Genomic DNA, 22,858 nt, shown 5'->3' with positions numbered 1-22,858 from the left:
CTGAAAGCATTTCCTCTAAGATCAGGAAAAAGATAAGGATGTCCACTCTCACCACTATTATTCATCATAGTTTTGGAAGTCCTAGCCACGGCAATCAGAGAAGAAAAATAAATAAAAGGAATACAAATTGGAAAAGAATAAGTAAAACTGTCACTCTTTACAGATGACATGATACTATACATAGAGAATCCTAAAGATGCCACTAGAAAACTACTAGAGCTAATCAATGAATTTGGTAAAGTTGCAGGATACAAACTTAACGCACAGAAATCTCTTGCATTCCTATACACTAATGATGAAAAATCTTAAAGAGAAATTAAGGAAACACTCCCATTTACCATTGCAACAAAAAGAATAAAATACCTAGGAATAAACCTACCTAAGAAGACAAAAGACCTGTATGCAGAAAATTATAAAACACTGATGAAAGAAATTAAAGATGATACCAACAGATGGAGAGATATACCATATTCTTGGATTGGAAGAATCAATATTGTGAAAATGACTATACTACCCAAAGCAATCTACAGATTCATTGCAATCCCTGTCAAATTACCAATGACATTTTTTACAGAACTAGAACAAAAAATCTTAAAATTTGTATGGAGACACAAAAGACCCCGAATAGCCAAAGCAGTCTTGAGGGGAAAAAAAGGAGCTGGAAGAATCAGACTCCCTGACTTCAGACTATACTACAAAGCTACAGTAATCAAGACAATATGGTATTGGCACAAAAACAGAAACATAGATCGATGGAACAGGATAGAAAGCCCAGAGATAAACCCACGCACTTATGGTCAACTAATCTATGACAAAGGAGGCAAAGATATGCAGTGGAGAAAAGATAGTCTCTTCAATAAGTGGTGCTGGGAAAACTGGACAGCTACATGTAAAATTATGAAATTAGAACACTCCCTAACACCATACGCAAAAATAAACTCAAAATGTATTAGAGACCTAAATGTAAGACCAGACACTATAAAACTCTTAGAGGAAAGCATAGGAAGAACACTCTTTGACATAAATCACAGCAAGATCTTTTTTGATCCACCTCCTAGAGTAATGGAAATAAAAACAAAAATAAACAAATGGGACCTAATGAAACTTCAAAGCTTTTGCACAGCAAAGGAAACCATAAACAAGATGAAAAGACAACCCTCAGAATGGGAGAAAGTATTTGCAAATGAATCAGCAGACAAAGGATTAATCTCCAAAATATATAAACGGCTCATGCAGCTCAATATTAAAAAAACAAACAACTCAATCCAAAAATGGGCAGAAGACCTCAATAGACATTTCTCCGAAGAAGACATCAGATGGCCAAGAAGCACATGAAAAGCTGCCCAGCATCACTAATTATTAGAGAAATGCAAAACAAAACTACAGTGAGGTATCACCTCACACCACTTAGAATGGGCCTCATCAGAAAATCTACAAACAACAAATGCTGGAGGGGGTGTGGAGAAAAGGGAACCCTCTTGCACTGTTGGTGGGAATGTAAATTGATACAGCCACTATGGAGAACAATATGGAGGTTCCTTAAAAAACTAAAAATTGAATTACCGTATGATCCAGCAATCCCACTACTGGGCATATACCCAGAGAAAACCATAATTCAAAAAGACACATGCACCCCAGTGTTCTTTGCAGCACTATTTACAGTAGCCAGGTCATAGAAACAACCTACATGCCCACTGACAGACGAATGGATAAAGGAGATGTGGTACATATATACAATGGAATGTTACTCAGCCATAAAACGGAACGAAATTGGGTCATTTGTAGAGTCATGGATGCATCTGGAGACTGTCATACAGAGTGAAGTAAGTCAGAAAGAGAAAAACAAATATCGTATGTTAGTGCATATATGTGGAACCTAGAAAAGTCATACAGATGAACAGGTTTGCAGGGCAGAAATTGAGACACAGATGTAGAGAACAAATGTATGGACACTAAGGGGGGAAAGCCGTGGGGGCATGGGGGTGGTGGTGTCATGAATTGGGTGCTTGGGATTGACATGTATACACTGATGTGTATAAAATTGATGACTAATAAGGACCTGCTGTATAAAAAAATAAAATTTAAAAATTAAAAAAAAGAAAACTGGAAGTTTTGGCAATATGAAATAAGAGTTTTTACGTAGCAACATCTGTCTACAGTTGCATATGGTTGTCTATTTTGGGCCAAGGTTTCAGGCACTACATTTCACCACAGACCCCACTATTCCCTCTTGCCTCATACCAAGTCCCCTTTACTCAATTATGTCACCTGACCAACCCCCGGTTTGGGGCCCCTGTCCTTTTCCATAATATATTTGCCTTGAAAACTTTAAGTTATATAATAAAAACAAGTTCTTTTTTTTTTTTTTTTTTTAAAAAGCAGTTTTGCAGGCACAGGATTTACTTAAAACATAATTTCAGCAGGCACAGATATTGTTCATTTAATGCTGAGAACTGGCGAGAACCTGTATGAATACTTAGCAGTCGGAATGTGTTGGAGTGAAGGCCATGGCAGGCATTATCTGGAGTCTCCAGTATACTGAAAGGAAGGGCTTCTTTCAAGGAAACGAAAAGTAACACACAAAGCTAAGTGACAGCAGCAGTGTTCATAGGGGAAGACCCTTAAACTTCTAGGATACTGAAGGAGATGGGGAGCCAGGGAAGGCAGGTGGAGGGGGAGAGACCCTCCCATCAGCTTCTCCCACACCCCATGGGAACATTCCACGACAAAGGAAATGGAAACAAGTGAGCTGGGAAATACCCAAGCTGAAGCTCCAAGGATGCTGTTTACAAGTTCTTACAGGAAAGACTATTATGGGCGAGCTCTTAATGGGTTGTCTGTCTGTCAAGGGAAGAGAGGCTGGGTGGGGGAGGGCTGGAGTTAAGATGGAAATGGCTCAAGCACTGAATCTTGCATTTCCTGTCTTTCCATTTGCAATCTGCCTGGGGATTAAAAGGCCAGGAGCGGAGCGTGTGTGTGTGTGTGTGTGTGTGTGGGGGGGGGGGGGGGGGGGGGGGGGGGCTGTCCAGATGACAGGCCAGGGTGTGTGTGTGTGTGTGTGTGTGTGTGTGTGTGTGTGTGTGTGTGTGTGTAGGCTGTCCAGATGACAGGCCGGGGTGTGTGTGTGTGTGTGTGTGTGTGTGTGTGTGTGTAGGCTGCCCAGATGACAGGCCGGGGTGTGTGTGTGTGTGTGTGTAGGCTGCCCAGATGACAGGCCGGGGTGGGTGTGTGTGTGTGTGTGTGTGTGTGTGTGTGTGTGTGTAGGCTGCCCAGATGACAGGCCGGGGTGTGTGTGTGTGTGTGTGTGTGTGTGTGTGTGTGTGTGTGTGTAGGCTGCCCAGATGATAGGCCGGGGTGTGTGTGTGTGTGTGTGTGTAGGCTGCCCAGATGACAGGCCGGGGTGTGTGTGTGTGTGTTTGTGTGTGTGTGTGTGTGTGTGTGTAGGCTGCCCAGATGACAGGCCGGGGTGTGTGTGTGTGTGTGTGTGTGTGTGTGTGTGTGTGTGTGTAGGCTGCCCAGATGACAGGCCGGGGTGTGTGTGTGTGTGTGTGTGTGTGTGTGTGTGTGTGTGTAGGCTGCCCAGATGACAGGCCGGGGTGTGTGTGTGTGTGTGTGTGTGTGTGTGTGTGTGTGTGTGTGTGTGTAGGCTGCCCAGATGACAGGCTGGAAGATCAGATGTTATTGCTTTCCTGGGTGCAGGGTGGACTGGAGGGAGGGGTGCCTAGCCCTGAAGATCACAGTTCAATTTTGGACTAGCTCACCCTGGGGAGGCGGCATGATTTCCTCTCAAGTTTTAAAATAAAGGACAGAGATTCCCTTCCATCTGGAATGATGGGTGTGGCCGCGCCTGGGGGCTGGGATGGACACAGTGATCTTCCCCGCCCTCTTTGTTCTGGGACTAGACACCCCACTCCTCACTGCCTGAGAAAATTCGGGGACTACAAAGGTTTAGTCTCAGCACATTAGAGTTACTGCTAGAAAATAAAGATCCTTAAAGCTGGATCCTTTGGCTTCTTGGGCAGCAAACAGAAACACCTCCCTTCTGTTAGACGCTCAAGCTCCAGTGTCATAGAGCAGAGTGAAGAGAATCTTCTTTATTTAGAAGTGGACTGCATGGCTGTTGACTCTTCCAGGGCCCGACATTAAATAACCGAATGCAGTTTGCTGTCTGGAAGTGGTTCACCATGTTCTCCTGGGCCCCGGCGAGAAGTGGTGACCCCCGCAAAGAAGGGTGATCATATGGCCAGTGTTAGGATTCATAGTGTCCCCTCTCATTCTTAAAAGGGTCCCTGTTTGGACAATAAGTTACATAGTCACTTTACCGTGAAAGAGCAGAAAACACTCAGTAGAAAACTTTGGGGAGGCAGTGTTGAAACCAAGCCATTTGAAAAACATGATTTTCCACTTAAAAATATATATAGGGCTTCCCTGGTGGCGCAGTGGTTAAGAATCTGCCTGCCAGTGCAGGGGACACGGGTTTGAGCCCTGTTCCGGGAGATCCCACATGCCGCGGAGCAGCTGGGCCCGTGAGCCACAACTACTGAGCCTGCATGCCACACTACTGAGCCCGTGCGCCTAGAGCCCGTGCTCTGCAACAAGAGAAGCCACCCAATGAGAAGCCCGCGCACCGCAACGAAGAGTAGCCCTGCTCGCCGCAACTAGAGAAAGCCCACGCAGCAACAAAGACCCAACGCGGCCCCCCGCCAAAAAATATATATATATCTGTTTCTTTTTTGTAATCTAAATGACGTCTGCAACCTTCAGAGCCTGACTTCTTGCTCGAAAGAGAGGAAGTTTTGTTATTGAGAAAGCTCATTAACGAAAAACAAACAAAAACCAAAAAACCCCAAGAATGAAGTAAAAGAATCCGGAGCTTCCTCGTCAGAGGCCCGAACCATGCAGGGGCTAAGGGGGCTGAAAGGGGGCTTGTAGCAGCCTTCTGTCCACGTGGGCAGACCCCTCGGAAGCAGGGTTTTGAAAGGAGAGAGGATGCAGAGAGGTTCATGACTTGATGCTGGCCAGCTGGAACATCCAGGATGCAGATGCCCAGGCCACAGGGCTCTGAGGTCAGATGGAGCAGGCTGGTGCCAGACTCTCACTCCTTTGCTGGGGCCACTGGTCCATCTGTGACCACGGTTGATTGCAGGAGTGTGGGTTAGGGGTTGAAAAACATCTGGGCTCTAGTCACTTCTGTTAAAAGATAAACTGAGGGATATTAAAAATTTTAAGGGTTTATTGGAGCAAAAATCAGTTCCCATTGGGCAGTGCCAAACCAGAAGCAGTTAGTGTTCCACTGACTGGGGGGTGGGGGGACTTATATGGAGAAACTGCGAAAGCAAAGAAAGGGAATTATTCAGTTGACTGAAGCTTCAAGCCCGGTTGGCTGTTTGTGATTCGTTGTCCTTAGCCTTTTAATTTCGTGACTTGGAGGCACTTAGAGGCTTAGATTTTGGTTGTGGCTTATGTAGGCTGCCACAGCCACTTCTTTAATTAATGTAACACCCAAAAAGACAAAAGGGACTTCCCTGGCAGTCCAGTGGTTAGGACTCTGCACTTCGACTGCAGGGGGCACAGGTTCGATCCCTGGTCAGGGAAATAAGATCCCGCATGATGTGCAGCGTGGCAAAAAAAAAAAAAAAAAATTAATGCAGCACTTTCCTAGGTGGGGTGACCTATAGCAAATCATTCTCTTGGTTTCTTCACCTATAAACTAGAGATGGTACCACCACCGATTTCCAGGACTCCTGTGAGAACAAATGGAGGAGGGCAAAGCTGGGCTCGGCCATGCCAACGTGAGGGGTTGGCCTGTGGTCCGTTTGTGGTCAGAAGGAAGGCTCTTTCCTGTGGGCAAAAGGGAGTAGTAACCCTCGAGCAACTTCGTGGCAGGGACACGTGACAGATGGCCTACAGTGCACTCTCTTCCCAGCCCTGTCAGCAGCTGACAGGTCCAATGAGGCTTCGCCAAAATGTAGCTTTTCCTAACACAGGTCTTTCTTCAAATTCTATCGTACACTGCTGACCACAAACTTCTCTGGGAACGTCTTTTGCCAGAACGAAGCTGGCGTAACTGTAGAAAGAGGCAGTGTTTTATATATATATGATTGTGAAAAATGGTGTAGCGACTGGCACTTAGGATATATTCATTCGTTCATTTAATTTAACCACCAACGAACAGGCACTGAGCCCTGCTCTGGTCCCAGGCACTGGGGTGACTGGGGTAGCCTGGCAGACACGGTCTCTGCCTTGATCTGGAACTTGCCTCCTTGAGGGAAAAGCTTGCAAATAACACAAGTAACTTACCCTCTGTTAAAGAGAAAAATAAAGACTAAGAGACCAAAGATTGAGCACTAAGTGGGAAAGTTTTACTGATTAGTGGGGAATCCGACAGCGTGGAGTCTTGGATGTGGGGGACGAGGTCTAGGCCGGGGAAGGATTGCTGTCGGGCTTTTCATAGCTAAACACCCACAGGCTGTAACTCATTGACACCAGGAAGATAGTCTCGCTAGCATTGGTTCCCAGGCAATACCTGGGCTTGTTGGTCAGGCGGGCACCTGGCTGTTCGGAGGTGGTCTCCTGCATGACAAGGGCTGCCCGTGGCATCATGGTACTCTGCCGGTTGTGTCTTGTGCCGTGTGCAAGATTTGCCAGGTCTGGATTATGGCACCCAGTGGGGTCTGTGTTGTAGCAGTAGGCTGGGTAGCCAGGTCAGGTCTGTCCCATCTAATGGGTTATATACCCATTAAAGGTGAAAATTATTAAGATAATGCAGAAACATGGAAAATAATCTGTGAACTCTTAACTGCAAGGAGTAGAACATGAAAAGATCACAACTGCACTGCTCAGAAATCCTTGGGTAGCAAGTGACAGAAATGCACATCTAACTAGCGTAAACAAAAATGAGAATTTTGTGGCCTCATGTGTCTGGGAATCTAGAGTACTGTTGGATTTCTGGGTCCAGGATTCAAACAATGTCCCTGGGGTTCTTTCTGTCCCTCGCAGCTCTGCTGGTCTCTCGTCCACTTAATTCTTGGCTGCTCAGGGGGTCCCATAGCAGCCCTCTTAGCAACCCCAGTGCAAACAGCACCTTTTCAGAAAACCAGCCGGAAAGTCCTGGAAAATACACTTTTTGGTAGCACGATATCTCTTGCCTGCCTGATACCTGGAGTGGAGGGAAGGAATGATGGCAGGGGGTCAGACTGAATGGCTGTTGGAGAAAGGGAGGAAGGAGGGCCACAGAGTGAAAACCACGACTGTCCACCCCAACTGTGTAAGAATAGGCACCTCCTGATAGTGCCAGAGACTCCTCAGTAACTTATAGTCCTGGGTGGTAGGAGCTTGGGTTTTAAAGTTCTTTCCAGTCACAAAAATCACAGTGTTTAAAGAGAACAGTCTGACTCAGAATTGTCCTTCCTGTTACATTATGATTGGGGCCAAAACAGACATTTGCATTTAAGCCTTGATCCTGTATACCAGGCTTTAGCAAACCTTTTCTGAATAGGGCAGATAGTAAATATTTTAGGCTTGTGGCCTGGGTGGCCTGTGTGGTACTACTGAACTTGCCCATGGTAGCTTGAAAGCAGCCATAGCCTATACCTAAACAAATGGACGTGGGCCACATTTGGCCCACAGGCATTATCCTGCTGACTCCTGATATAGATGTCTGAAAATCTTGTATTCAAATAGGCCATAAAACACTGCTCTGAAGTAAACTGTATGTTTGCAAACCACCTATCTGATAAGGGATTAATATCCCCCCAAAATAAGGGACTCCTAGAACTCAATAGCAAAAACCCCAAATAACCCAATTTAAAAAAAGGCAAAGGACTTGAATAGACATTTCTCCAAAGAAGACATACAAATGGCTGACAGGTATATGAAAAGATACTCAACATCTCTAATCACCAGGGGAGTGCAGATCAGAGCCACAGTGAGATAACACTTCACATCCATTAGGATGGCCATTATCAAAAACAAAAAATAAAAAGTGTTGGCAAGGATGTGGAGAAATTGGAACCCCTGTGTCCTGTTGATGGGAATGTAAAATGGTGCAGCTGCTGTGGGAAACAGTATGGAGGGTCCTCAAAAATATTAAAAATGGAACTACTATATGATAGCAATTCTACTTCTGGGTATTTATCAAAAAGAATTGAAATCAGGATCTCAAAGAGATGTTTGCACACCCATGTTCACTGCAGCATTATTCACGATAGCGAAGAGATGGAAACAACCTAAATGTCCTTTGACAGAAGAATGAATTAAGAAAATGTGGTGCGTGCGCGCGCGCACACACACACACACGTATATTATTCAGCCTTAAAAAAGAAGGAAATCCTGCCACATGCGACAGACAACATGGACCAATCTTGAGAATGTTATGCTAAGTGAAATAAGCCCTTCACAGAAGGACAAACACTGTATGATTCCACTTATATGAAGAAGCTGAAATAGTCAAACGGATAGAAGCAGAAAGTAGAACGGTTACCAGGAGCTGGAGGGAGGAGGGCAATGCGGAGGTGCTGTTTAATAGGTATAGAGTTTCAGTTATGCAAGAAGAATACTTCTGGAGATCTGCCGTACACGTCGTGCCTGTAGTTAACAATACTGTATCATGCACTTAAAAGCGTAAGAGGGTAGGGACTTCCCTGGTGGTCCAGTGGCTAAGACTCTGCGCTCCCAATGCAGGGGGCCCAGGTTCGATCCCTGGTCAGGGAACTAGATCCCTCATGCGGCAACTAAGAGTTCACAGGCCGCAACTAAATATCCCGCACGTGGCAACGAAGATCCTGTGTGCCTCAGCTAAGCCCTGGCGCAGCCAAATTAAAAAAAAAAAAAAAAAGTGCCACAATGAAGGTTGGGGTGAACGTGTCTTTAAAAAACAAAAAGTGTAAGAGGGTAAACGTCATTAAAAAAAAAACTATATATCTAAAGTAGATTGTATAACAGTTTATTTTCTGTTCCTAATGTGGTGGGAGAACATTTGGAAAACATAAAATTGATCCCATCCCCAAAGCAAGGAATTAGAATTGCCCTGTTCAAAGGGGCGAGTAACGATCCATCACAGATCAATCAGCTGAAGAAATCAGTCATGGCCACTTCGGGAGAGATGACATCTGAAGGCTGCAAGATGGCTGGCTGGGTTCAAATGCTGGCTAGGATAGCTTTGTCTTGCCCGTTTTAGCAATTCATACAGTTGTGTCACGGATTTGAGACTGGCATGGCATGCCTAGTTGAGGTTTAAAGCTCCCTCCTGGACCTTCTTAGCCAGGTGTTGGCTCAGGATGAAAAACATGCCTTGTTTGGTCAACAGAAGGCCCTCACAGCTCTGATGAGAATGTCACCTGCGAAGGACTGGGCTCCTCCCAGGTTTGCATTTTAGCACCATCAGAGTCTGCTTTGGCAGCTGCTGTTTTAATGGGCACCGAGGGACTGGCTGAGGGCCTCACAGGGGTCTGTTCCAGATGAGAAAAGTCTGGAGTCCCGGGGTCAGAGTGGGATCTTGGACCTTCTTACGTTCTGCAGATGTGATTGCATGGCACACAGAGGCAAACCTGGAGTGCAGAGTCCGTGTGACCGTCCTGGGGTATCCACTCCACGCCTCCTACCCGGGCCAGTGAAAGGCGGAAACTCTGAGAACATTCCACTTGAATAAGATGCGTTTAATAAGAGCAATGGAAAATGGTAAACCTGGCTTGGGGAAAGGGAATGTGCTCTTTCACGTAAAACAAACAAAAAATGTGACTGTGAGAAACATCCAAAAAATAAGATGACCTGGAGGCTGGATTTAAAAATTGGCACTGGGGGAAATCTCATTTCCCCAGTCGATGACTCCCCCTTTAGCTGTGCTCATGCCAGTGGAGCAAACCAAAATAACTTCATAAATTAAAGTTTATGCAGGGAAGAAAGCTAGGCCTGGACTATCACACACCAGATGAAAACCTTGACGGCTTTGTTTACAACCGACATCCTTGGTTTGAAGGTTAATGGTGTCTAGAGAAGGTTAGGTTGTACACATGTGCAGTTTAAAAAAATCACTTGATAGAGAGAGACATAGCTGTATTTACTTACTATAGCTAGCGTATGCCACCTTTGTTGGCTTGTTTGTTTTCCCTTCTGGAAAGAATGTCTTTGTCCTTCAGTAATTAATTATAACCAGCTTTTGTTTAGATCCAAGTACATGGAAACTGCTCAGAGAGCTCAGAGTATGTCAGTAGTAGTGCCTTGTAACTAGGACCTCAATTTTTTTTTCCTTTTATTATACAAGAAATAGAAGGATGCATTTGGGATGTAAAAGGTTCAAATTATAGAGCAGCATACATTCACAGGAGAGCTCAAAACTCCCCTCACCGCCACCAGCCCGCCACCCTCACTGCCCATGAGGTTTTCTGTTCTTTCTAGACCTGTTTCTTTATGTTCACTGTTTATATGTCCACCAATAAGTGTGTATTTATGTATACATAATATACACAATTACTTTTCTTTTTAATACACGTATGGGGTCATAATGTATATATTGATGGACAACTTGCTTTTTTCACTTCAGGTGTCCAGATCTGCTGCTGGTCAGTCCATGTGTGCGTGACTTTTAATGCCGCAACACATCTCATAACATGCACGCGTAACTTACTGAAGCATTTATATATCCTTCCTTTTGCTGTTAAATGAAGTAATGAAGGCATGACATCACAACTGCCTTCTGGAGCTAGACTGGCTGGCTTTGAAATGGGACTGCACTTGAGGGGTCGGGGGACAGGGCTGTACAACTCAGGGCGGGGTTGGCAAACCGCAGCCCTCTGGCCAAATCTACCCTCCTCATGTGTTTGTATGGCCCATGAGGCAAGAATGATTTTCTTATTTTCAAATGGTTGAAAAAGAAAATCAAAAGATAAATGTTTCTTGATATATGAAAATTATATGAGATTCAAAATTCAGTGTCCATAAATAAAGTTTTGTTGGAATACAGCCATGCTCATGTGTTTACTGTTGTCTGGGGCTGCCTTCGTGATGCAACAGCAGAGTTGAATAGTTGTGACAGCAACCATCTGGTCCACCTAAAATATTTACCATCTGGCCTCTTACTGAAAACATTTGGTGACCCCTGACCTAGAGCAAATTACTAAGCTCTCCATGTCTCCACTTTCTATACCGTAAAATAAAGATAATGATAAAACCTACTTTGTTCAAATATAGTTAAAAAAAAAAACAAGACCTACTTTGTAGGGTGAAGTTACTTATCTATATCAAATAAATATCACATGTAGATTATGCCAGATTATAATGTGTCAAATGTATGTGTATAAATTACATGTGAAACATGTAGAACTCTTTAAATGCTTCCTAAAGGTTGGCTACTGTTATACCATCGTTATTATCATTATCACAACTCTGTGCACGTGTGCAGGGACGTTGCAGACACCGGAAGTGGACTTGGTGGTGGAGGGATGTTGGTGAGTGCTACCGAATTGCTTTCCAGAACAGCTTTACCAATTTTTGCTCCCAAGGAGTCCCTGCTGTCCCACATTTCTGACCAGCTGGATAGGGACTCACAGAGTAGATAAAAAAAAAACCGAGTCTGCGAAGAGTTGGGTCCTTTTGGGCTCCAGACACACTCTTGAGAGGCAGAATTTCCCCTCTGAGTGCTGTGCCCAGATCTCTGGGTCGACCGTGCCTGGAAAGGTGTCCCCTCCAATCAGCATGAACTCACAGTTGTCGAGTGAGGGCCTCCTCTGTGCTGAGCCCTGGGCCTGTACATTCTCATTTTAAGTTTTCACAGCCACCTCTGTTTTCCAGATGAAAACCAAGGGGCTCAGAGAAATTAACTTGCACAAGGTCCACAGAACTTTTGATGCCACCCCCTTACTTCCAGGAAGGGATAAGGAGATGTCAGACTCTCCATCCTGTCCCCTCACTCTCCCAAATCAGCATCTTGATAACTGGGTACGAGCTACGTGGAAAATTGGCAGTGAGCTTCAAAGGGAGTGGCTTAGTCACGGCCAACTTTATCTCCTCCCGCTCCAAGTAAAGAGAATTTGTCATAGCATACGTTACTGTATTTTTCATGTCCCAGTGTCACAGTTTGTGCTGCTCAGGAATGATGCAGTTCTAATAGATCACCCCCCTTGGGGTAAAATGTCTATTTTTAGGCGTCTCCCAGCGCTCCTGTCAGGGGCCTTTGCAATAGCATTTCTCATGTTCCATCAGCGGTCTGCAAAACATGAAGCAAATTTACCCAGATATTGTTAACCTTGTACACGAGGGGAAGAATGTTTCTGATTTTGTGTGTGTTTTCACTGACGAACATTTGCATTCTTTCCTTCTTCACTTTTTTTTTTTTTTCTCACACTGACATTAAGAAACAACAAAACGCCACTTGCCCCACAATTTAAAACTTGGGATCTTAACCTGTACAGACAGTTGTTCTCTATGAGGAATGTGAAACATTTAACAGAATTTCCTGAAGGAGTGAAGAGCCACGATCCCCTGATTAAAACCACGTTAAAACAAAAAGCAGGCCGTATCCGAAAGCCCCTGGCAGAGGGCTGCTTATTTAATCCAATGAAAAAGGTAGCACAAGTTGGATGTTTATGGCATCACCAAGGCCTTTCTGTGATGCTTAAACTTTTTACGAACATACTGAGAACTTCCTCTTAAAGCTGTCTCTGCTCTGAGTTATTTTCGCAAAGGCTGGCCTTCCTTCCTGTATCCCAGTGACTGACCGTCATGGTAATAGATGAAAAGACCAAACTTCCATTCTGACAGGCTGTGAACGTTTATCTGAAGTTGTAATTGTCAGGCTCCCGTGTTATTTTCTTGCCGTCTTATACAGGGATGATGAAAGGGGCCTGGGGAAAAGGAAAAGAAAAAGCCTTCCAGAAGGTACGTGCCTAAAGCAGGCTTTGTCAGCCTTATCAGTATTGACATTTGGGGCCAGATAATCCTTTGTTATGGGGTTGTCCTGTGCACTGGAGGGTGTTTAACAGCATCCCTAGATGCTAGTAACGCCCCTGTAGTTACGACAGCCAAAAGTGACTCCAGACACTGCCAGGTGTCCCAGTGTTGAGAGCCACTGGCCTTGATCTTGGTGGTCTTGAACTTGCATCCTGCTCCTTTGCCCTGTGCATCTCCCACTTGCAGCTCTCCCATGAACAGGAACCTGTTTTCTTCATCCTACCCTTACTGCCTTGAGATAGTGCTACATCTGGACAGGTGTGCCAAGCTCGCCCAGGCCCGGACACCTGGAATAAAGCATTTCGCTTGAAGTGCTGCAGCCAGCACTCTCCCTGGCAGGTCCCTGTCGCTGCTTGTGCTGCAAGGTATGCTGACGGGCAGGTGTGTCAGTAGTAAGACCGCCCTGGAGACAGGTGTGTGGAAGGGAAACCATCTGGTCGGTGTGGGGTGGAGCCTGGCAGCCCCAGCTTCTGGTCCTGATGGCGGGGGCAACTGATGGATCACCACGCTCTGATCCCTGGCAGCCCAGGCCTGTGATAGACAGAGAGCTGCCCTGCTGTTTCTCCTTTTGGAATCTGAGGGCAGAGACGGTGAAACTCCTGGGAGAGGCTCAGCTGGATCCCAGTGAGCGGGAACACAGCCCTTTCCCGGGGCTGAGGGTGGGAGGTTCTAGGAGTGCCTCTCTCTGGGACATATGGCTCCACCAGCCCCCAGAGCACCCAGACGCCTGGGTGCAGCGGCTGCACTGGGGCGCCGCGGGAAGAGCACTGGTCCAGGAGTCACGCGGCCTGAGTTTGGCTTCCATTCTACTCCGAGTAGCAGTGTGACCTTAGGCAAACAGAGTCTCCCCTCTGTCCTCATGTTTCCCATAAAGCCACCTTCCTGTGTTCCTGTAGAACATTCTTCAGTTCTGTTTTCTCCTGACTTACAGGCAAAGGTGGGATTGTTAACAGGTGGAATTATGGCCTTATTGAATTTGCTTTTAGTTGTGAGTTCCTGACTAGTGGGGTTCATTGAGGGGCTTGGGGGGGGGCTCATTCCTTGGTTTTTGCCTCATGTTTATGGGGTCTTGGAGGAGAGCCCAATAAATAGCATTTCTCTTTCCCGAAGAAATTGAGAGATGAGACCCTGGTTGCAGGTTTGAACTTTGGAACTTGTCCAGATTTATTTATCAAGAAAGTCATCTTCTTTCCCTGGAGACAGTAAATCAAGTGTCCCAAAGGCCAGGAGTTTTTAGGGAAAGTGATAGACACTGGAGGGCAACAGTCATGGTCAGTGTGGACTGTGAGGCCCTGTCCTGTGCCCGGTAGGGGATGCTGGCCTGGCTTTCCTTGACCATCTCATTGCTCCAGGCTAGTTTCGGACCCTGGCTGTCCTGACCTGCTGATGAGGGAGTACTGCTGCCATGTCCTTCTGAGCCTGGAGACAGCTCAGTGGTGACAGCCCAGGGACGACGCAGCGGTGTCCACCCCACCCAGTGCCCCTCTGAGCTCAGTGGTAGAGCGAGTAGATTACATTGGCCCTTGGTGGAATTCCCGAATTCCAAGGAGGAGCATGGGGGATTGGGGCAACCATGAACTAGCTCAGGTTCTGGGTTGCATCAGAAAACCTGCCACACCAGGTTGCTGATGTCTGCTTCTCTCGGCGTCATGGTCTCCACAGCCCCCTGGACCCTGCCTTTGGAGGCCTGTGGAGGAGCAGGACAAGCCTGCGCTCTGTGTTCTCCCTTTAACTGGAAGCTTGGAGTCCTCGATGCAGCTGCTCTGTTTTATGTGTCCCATTGACTGAGTCCAAGCTCTGCGTGAGCCTGGTCCCTGATGTGTGACGTGTGCCCTCTCCACGGCTGCACCAGCATCCCGGCTCCGTCCCTGGCATACACCCAGCTTGTTTGGAGGTCATATAGCTCACCATAAAAATAGTGTGAGCCGCCAGCTCTTTCTTCACTGTGGCTCTGGGCAGCCCAACCCAGCTTTAGGGTGGATGCGAGGCCTGAGAGTGAACTTCTTTGTGAATAATGACACAATTCCAGAAAAATGCAGCATCTCCCGGATACAGCTTCTGGAGCTTGGCCTGGGGAGGGGGGCCTGGAGCGTTTTTCGTGTTTGGGCTCTTGGCGGTTCTTTGCCCCGGGGGGGAATGTGTGTGTGTGCATGTGTGCATGCTTTTTCACAGGACACATTATTTTCAGATGCTTGTGTGGACAGTTTTGGGGAGTCCCCTGGGGAAAAGGAAAAAGTACAGAATGCTGTGACACCTGATGGAAAATATTATGCCTTAGTCAATGGAGCTGATGTGTCTCCTCTGACTCTTGCCTTTAGACTAAACCAAACCTCAGCCAGAAAGGAGGAGGCACACAAGGAGCCTTCTGGGCTGGTGACCGTCCCTCTGCAATGGCACTGTCTTAATTATAAGCGCCTTGGAAAAATGCTTTCAGAATCATACAGTGCTTGAGTTTGGGGGAGGTGCTGAAAGGTCATCTTGGCCAAATAACTCTTTTTAAAGGAAGAGGAAACTGAAGGCCAGGGAAGACCTACGACCCACCCAGGGTTGCACAACTAGAGCTTGAATCCTGTCTCTTGAAACCCAGAAGAAGGTTTTGTCTATCCTGTGCTACTTGAGTCTTCAGACATGTATTGTGACAAGTTTTAGACAGGATTTTAATTTCCACTCTGGTCTCATTTGTTCAGTCACTCTGAGCGTCACACATGCTCCAGGGACTGCAGACACAGAGGTGAGCAAGGCGGGCCTGGCTCTTGTGCTCAGGGGTTCCTGTCTAATGGGGAAAACGGCTGTGAACGAGACGCCACGTGTGGGATGCCAGCAGAAGCAGAGCCCCAGCTCCAGGAATCGCCCGTCACCACCCAGACCCCACCCTCCGTCCTCCAGGCCCTTTCTGCTCTTTGCAGGAAGGCGCTCAGTATCAGAGAATTTAGGCAACTTGCCTGTGGTCGGCATGGCCCGCTCGAGGCCTGTGGGTCTGGGGAGGTGACACTGGGCCACAGCACACCCCTCTCCTCCCCACTCCCAGCCCGACCCGTTCCCTAGCCTTCTGAGCCACTTTCCTCGGACTCTGGCTGGGTCTCTGGTAATGAGTGTTTGGCATTGAGCATATTTCTTTTCTTTCCTTTTTTTAAAAAGATTGAGATGCAATTCACATACCACAGAATTCACCATTTAAAGCGTACACTTCAGTGAATTTCAGCGTGATCACAGTGTTGTGCCACCCTCAACGCTATCTCATTCCAAAACAGTTTCATCCCCAAAAGAAGCCCTACACCTGTGAGTAGTCAGTCGCCATCTGCCCCCGTTGCAGCTCCTGGCAATCTGTGTGCTCTCTTGCTGGACATTTCACATAAACCGATCATACAATATGTGGCCTTTTGTGTTGGGCTTCTTTCACTTAGTCTGACATTTTCAAGGTTCATCCATGTGATAGCAGGTGTCGGGACTGCATTCCCTGTGGTGGCCAAGTAATATTCGGTTGGGTGGATGTATCACATTTCGTTTATGTGTCTGTGGATGCCCCTTTCATTTTAACTCTAATCACAGCCTCGGATGTCTGCTTGTGTTCTCTGGTGAGTGCTTGGAAGTTGTTTCTAATTTGTCTAATGGAAACTTTGGTCAACATTCTCCCCTTGGTAGGCTGGCTGTACTGGCCTAGGGAGAAGCTTAAAGCAGTGATTCTGAATTGGGAAGGGGAATGTCCTCTCCCCCAGCTCCCCAAATCGGACATGACTCCCCTGGGGGCACTGTTACTGGTGGGAGTACGTCGTATCTCAAGCGTGTTGGTGCAGAGTGGCTGAGTCCATGGATGAAGGGATGCTGTGGATGGGCTGGGCTGCCTGACCGACTGGCGTGCAAGTCTTTATTTACATCTCACCTGAGCTGCCGTGACGGGTTATGGCACAACCAGTCCAAGAGCATGTTTGGGGCCCTTGCTTAGAGTATTGTCTTTATTATCTTTTATTTTCCCCATTTATTTCATTAAGATATAAAATTCACCTTTTTTGTTGTTGTTGTTGCGGTACGCGGGCCTCTCACTGTTGTGACGTCTCCCGTTGCGGAGCGCAGGCTCCGGACGCGCAGGCTCAGCGGCCATGGCTCATGGACCCAGCTGCTCCGCGGCATGTGGGATCTTCCCAGACCGGGGCACGAACCCGTGTCCCCTGCATCGGCAGCCAGATTCTCAACCACTGCGCCACCAGGGAAGCCCGAATTCACCTTTTAAAATGACATGGTTCTGTACATTTGAACAAATACATATAGTCATAGAAGTACTACCACAATCAAGAACATTTTCATCTGAAATTCCCCGAGATTCCTTTATAGTCATCTCCTTCCCCAGCCCCAGCTTCTGGCAACCTCAGATTTATTTTCTGTCCCTACGTCTTGTCATTACAAGAATATCACAAAAGAAATCACACAGAATGTAGCCTTTTGAGTCTGGCTTCTTTCACTTCGCATAATGTATTTGGATTCACCGTGTTGCCATGTGTATAAGTTCCCTTTTATTTCTGAGTAGTATTCCATTGTTTGTTTATCTGTTCCCCAGTTGAAGGACATTTGGGTTGTTTCCAATTTTTGGTGACTATGAGTAAAGCCACTATAAACATTCATGAACAGCTTTTTGTGTGAACATAAGTTTTCATTTCCCTTGGGTAAATATCTAGGAGTGGGATTGCTGGGTCATATGGTAAGTGTATGTTTAACTTTATAAGAAACTTCCAAGCTGTTTCCCAAAGAGCTGTAGCATTTTGCATTCTCATCAGTGATGTATGAACATTCATTGTCTTTTATTACATTCTAGTCTCCAAATTGATCAGAGCCAACATATGCTTGGCTTTTTTCGTTGCAAGGTACAAAGACTTACTCTGTTTACCTTACCTGTTTTAGTTCAGATTCTCCCAGAAGTAGCCTCTGAGGCAGTGATTCGAGAACAAGTGGTTTATTTGGGGGATGGTCCCAGGAAACACCAGCAGGGCAGTGGAGAGGTGAGAGGAAAACAAAGGAAGCCAAAAAAGGGTGTTCCATCGAGCAGTTTACCATTTGGGGCAGCTCATGCTCTATCCCACTAGGAACTCCGAGAACCAGTACAGGACACATGCCTGGTTTCTCCCACATGAGGGGCGAGATGGCTGGGTTCTGCAAACCATCTCCCATGTCACGGGCTGAAGGCTGCTGCTGGGGTCTTGTTCGTGGCACTTGCAGCTGCCCCGTGTGCAGGGACAGCTGGCTTTGGCAGACAGAGTCACAGGTGAAGGGTATTTGGAAGTCAGGCCAACCTGTGACAGTCAAGGTGTGCTCTCCTTAGATAGTAGGCATTTCCTTCCAGCTGCTCCCTGTCTCCCTCTCTCAGCATGGCTCTCACCACTGGTGGCTCTCGCCACTGGTGGCTCTCGCCACGGGTAGCTTCCCTCTCTGCTTTGTAATTCTGCAGTTGTGTCTCTTCTCATGTTCCCACTACAACTCACTGACTCTGTTGAGTTCAGACTCCCCAAAGAGAGAAACTGGTTGACGAGTTAGTTGCTGCCTTTCTACTGGGTAAAGTCCTCAATTTAGATCATCCTATAGGCCTCCTGGCCATCCTTCGACTGCCCTTGGGTTAGGTGGCCTGGTCTGGGCCACTCAGCTGTGACCAGGGAGGTTGAGTCAGAGAGTTTGGAGAAGTGCTGTCCAGTAGAACCTTCCGTGATGATGGAAATGTTCTGTATCTGTGCTACCCAATAGGGTAGCCACTAGTCACAGAGGGCTATTGAGCACTGGAAATGTGGCTGGTGCTACTGAGGAATTGAATTTTTAATTTAGCTTAATTTTAATTAATTAATATTCAGCTTCAAATAGTGGCTAGTGTACTGGACAGCACAGTTCTAGACCATGGGCCACAAAGTGGCCTTGACCTTTTTCTCTAGCATATAATGTGATATGTGATATAACCTTTCCTAGAGGTCAGTTTTTTAAAAAGCGAATTAATATCTGATCAGAATCTGTGTGCTTCTGATTCTGAATCTTTTAAACTCTTTTTCCCCCCATCTGCTTCAAGAATGGGAAGTACCATCATTTTAGGCAATGAAGTTAAAATTGACCCAGTGATTTTTTGGGGGGTATGATTCTGTTATGAACCTCCTTTGATATATTTACATTTTATCCTCAGAAGTTCTCTTTAATTCTGTAACTCACTCTGACCTTTGTACTACCCCTGTTTTGTGTTGTCAGATGTCTGCTGTGAGTTAATGATTTCCCCCCTCACACATGGAGACACTTGGCAGGTGGTTGGCCCACCGGGGAGTAGGGCTAAGTTATCTCTTGGAACTTGGAAGTACAAGTTGCGTTCCTGATGGCAGCTGAAGTGTGCATTTCTAAATCAGAACCAAATTAGGACAAGTGTTCCATGAAACACCATTACAGGAAATGTTAATAGGTATATCCAAGAACAAAGGTTCTATGGTCAAATATTTTGGGAAATATTGCTTACTATAGCTTTTTCTTGGATATTCTTTTTCAAAAAATTCTTTTCCATTACGGTTTATCATAAGATAATGAATATAGTTCTCTGTGCTCTACGGCAGGGCCTTGTTGTTTATCCATTATATATATGATAGCTTACGTCTGCTAACCCCAACCTCCAACTCCATCCCTCCCCCAGCCTCCTCCCCCTTGGCAACCACAAGTCTGTTCTCTATGTCCATGATTCTGTGTCTGTTTCATAGATGGGTTCATCTGTGGCATACTTTAGATTCCACATATAAGTGATATCATATGGTATTTGTCTTTCTCTTTCTGGCTTCACTCAGTATGACAATCTCTAGTTGCATCCAGGTTGCTGTAAATGGCATTATTTCGTTCTTTTTTATGGCTGAGTAATACTCCATTATATATATGTATCACATCTTCTTTATCCATTCATCTGTCGATGGACACTTAGGTTGTTTCCATGTCTTGGCTATTGTGAATAGTGCTGCTATGAACATAGGGGTGCATGTATCTTTTTGGATTAGAGTTTTGTCTAGCTATGTTCCCAGGAGTGGGACTGCTGGATCATATGGTAATTCTGTTTTTAGTTTCCTGAGGAGCCTCCATACGGTTTTCCATAGTGGCTATACCAATTTACATTCCCACCCACAGCATAGGAGGGTTCCTTGGATATTCTTTTTTTTTTTGCAGTACGCGGGCCTCTCACTGTTGTGGCCTCTCCCGTTGCGGAGCACAGGCTCCGGACGCGCAGGCTCAGCGGCCATGGCTCACGGGCCCAGCCGCTCCGCGGCACGTGGGATCCTCCCGGACCGGGGCAGGAACCCGTATCCCCCGCATCGGCAGGCGGACTCCCAACCACTGCGCCATCAGGGAAGCCCCCTTGGATATTCTTTTTTTTTTTTTTTTTTTAAGATGCAGCGCCTGTGGCATGGATTTATTTATTTATTTATTTTATTTTTTGTGGTACGCGGGCCTCTCACTGTTGTGGCCTCTCCCGTTGTGGAGCACAGGCTCCCGACGCGCAGGCTCAGCGGCCATGGCTCACGGGCCCAGCCGCTCCGCGGCATGTGGGATCTTCCCGGACCGGGGCACAAACCCGTGTCGCGGATTCTCAACCACTGCGCCACCAGGGAAGCCCGCCCTTGGATATTCTTAATGCACATTCTTATATCAAAGGCTCTGAGAAGTCCTGCAGAGGAATAAAATATTCTTTTTCACTGTATAAATCAAGTTTTCCAAAATTATTTGGACATGGAATCCACTTTTTTTTTTAATGGGCCATCTCTTTTTTTGGCATTTCCTAGGATACTGGTCTGTAGACCCCTTAGTTTAGGAAACAGGAATAGGCAATTCTTAAACTTTTCTAGCTTAAAAGTCTGAGTGCTTGGCTAAGAAGGAAATTCTCTTTTCCATTATGCTCTTAGCTTTTCCTCTACAATCTTTACTTCTTGTCCCCTTCTCTTCCCCTCTGTCCCCCAAGTATTAAAAACCTGGTTGATTACTAATTGTGGGACTTTTTCTGTAACACACATTCTGAGAGAGATGGCCGGACACCTCAGAGAATCACAGCGTTGATTTTCTCAAATGCCACGTGCCCCAAGAGGCTCTATGTTTGTTATCAAAATGTGCTGCTCACATGCTGCCTTGGGTGCTGTCATTGGTATTTTCAACTTATTCCTGTGTCATTTTGCAGCCTGGTTCTTCTGAATTTCAGCAAGATGACTGTGATTAGGTATGTCTCTTTACATTTCAAGTAACAGAAGCTCAACTCCAACTAGCTTAAGTGAAACAACAAACAAATCAATCCTAGGGAACTTAGTTTAGTTTGGTTTAATTCTGGGCGGAGCTCAAATGATATCATCTGGTGATGGTCCCTCTCTGTTTCCTGTCTCCCCGCCTTCCAGAGCTCTTGGCTCTGTTTCTCTTGGTGTGTTGGCCTCTTTCTTTCCTGACACAGCTCATCTCTTTCGCCATCATGGGAAAGATGGCCAGCTGCTCTTTGTCCTTAAGATTTGCCATCCCCCCAAAGAAAGACTTCCTGTGCCAGCACCAATATATCAGATGTCGTTAAAACATTCTGATCAGCCTTGCTTGGGTTTTGTGTCCACACTTGTGAACAGGGGTTGGGGTCCTATGAGTCATATGCAGGTGGCAGGGCACTGATTGGCAGCATAGCATAGTAAGTGGGGATAGGACAATTTTTCAGCAGAGAGAGAGGCCCTGGGTGGACTGAAACGACAATTATCCACTCACAGTGCCTACTCCCTTTTCCTGGTGGCCAGGGCTACCCTGAGTCGTCATGGTGTGATGTGTCTCTTTGATCTTCAGTTTTCACAGTTGGGTTTTGGAATTCAAAACCTGATCAGACAGAAAGAGCGATTTTAGGTTTGAGGCTACAACTTAAATGGAGGCCTCTTGAGCAAGAGGCCAGACAGAGCTCGACCACCTGTGTAGCTGTGAGGCCAGACGTGTGCTGGTAAACATTTAACAACCAGCTCTTTGGAAAGAAGAATGTCAGGATTTGTAGCATTTGTGTTTCCATGGTGTGAATATTCCCTCCATAGCTGATTTCAAGCTGTCAACCTGACATCATTCAACAGGAGATGGGAAAAGACGTTTGTAATTGGCATGTGCCCATGTAAGCCAGCTCCACAACAGGGTGTGAGGTCTACCAAGAAGACTGGAAGCCTGGGAGAGGCTATCAGATTTGTAGCTTGGGCTGTTGAGGGGAAAGATAGAACAGGACCAAAAAGAGATGAAAGCAGAACAATATGCCTTTGGCAGGCGGTCGAGTGGAGGTCAAGAGTGGAGGCTGGGGTCCTTTCTGGAGTCAAATGACCTGTGTTTGAATTTCCACCTGCCACTTAGAGCTGTCTGACCTTGAATAGTTCCCTTCACCACTGTGTACTCAGTTTCCTCATCTGCAAAATGGGAAGAATATTGAGGCTCCATTGAGATGATGCATGGGATGTGTTGCACACAGGGCCTAGCCCCTACCAAGCACTTAAATATTAATTGTTGGGACTTCCCTGGTGGCGCAGTGGTTAAGAATCTGTCTGCCAGTGCAGGGGACATGGGTTCGAGCCCTGGTGTGGGAAGATTCCCACATGCCGCGGAGCAACTAAGCCCGTGCTCCACAACTACCGAGCCTGTGCTCTACAGCGCACAAGCTACAACTACCGAGCCCACGTGCCACAACTACTGAGGCCCGTGTGCCACAATAAGAGAAGCCACCACAATGAGAAGCCCGCGCACCGCCACAAAGAGTAGCCCCCGCTCGCCGCAACTAAAGAAAGCCTGCGCGCAGCAACGAAAACCCAACACAGCCAAAAATAAATAAAAAGAAAAATTTATGTTATTTATTTATTTTTTTGCAGTATGCGGGCCTCTCACTGTTATGGCCTCTCCTGTTGCGGAGCACAGGCTCCGGACGTGCAGGCTC

At 46.4% G+C, this 22,858-nt stretch overlaps 1 protein-coding gene and 1 non-coding gene across 5 annotated transcripts in view; both read left to right on the top strand.

The window, feature by feature from the left end:
- GRK5 (G protein-coupled receptor kinase 5) overlaps positions 1–22,858 on the top strand; it is a 293,743-nt gene that overhangs the window by 26,568 nt on the left and 244,317 nt on the right. Inside the window, exon 1 of one of the 4 annotated variants that reach the window (XM_067024552.1) lies at positions 9,654–9,678. The exons of the other annotated variants lie outside the window; for them this stretch is intronic. Within the exon in view, the coding sequence (XP_066880653.1) occupies positions 9,669–9,678 (10 nt within the window). The 5' untranslated portion in view covers positions 9,654–9,668. Of the gene's footprint in view, positions 1–9,653; positions 9,679–22,858 lie in introns of those variants that run through there. 4 annotated transcript variants of the gene reach the window in all.
- TRNAR-UCG (transfer RNA arginine (anticodon UCG)) lies at positions 5,523–5,595 on the top strand. Its single transcript has one exon. It is a non-coding gene; the product is annotated as a tRNA-Arg (tRNA).

The sequence above is a fragment of the Kogia breviceps genome, chromosome 2 (genome assembly GCF_026419965.1).
Source record: "Kogia breviceps isolate mKogBre1 chromosome 2, mKogBre1 haplotype 1, whole genome shotgun sequence".
NCBI classification, from domain to species: domain Eukaryota; kingdom Metazoa; phylum Chordata; class Mammalia; order Artiodactyla; family Physeteridae; genus Kogia; species Kogia breviceps.
The sequence above is the reverse complement of the archived record's forward strand: the minus strand, read 5'-3'. Positions and strand labels throughout refer to the sequence as shown.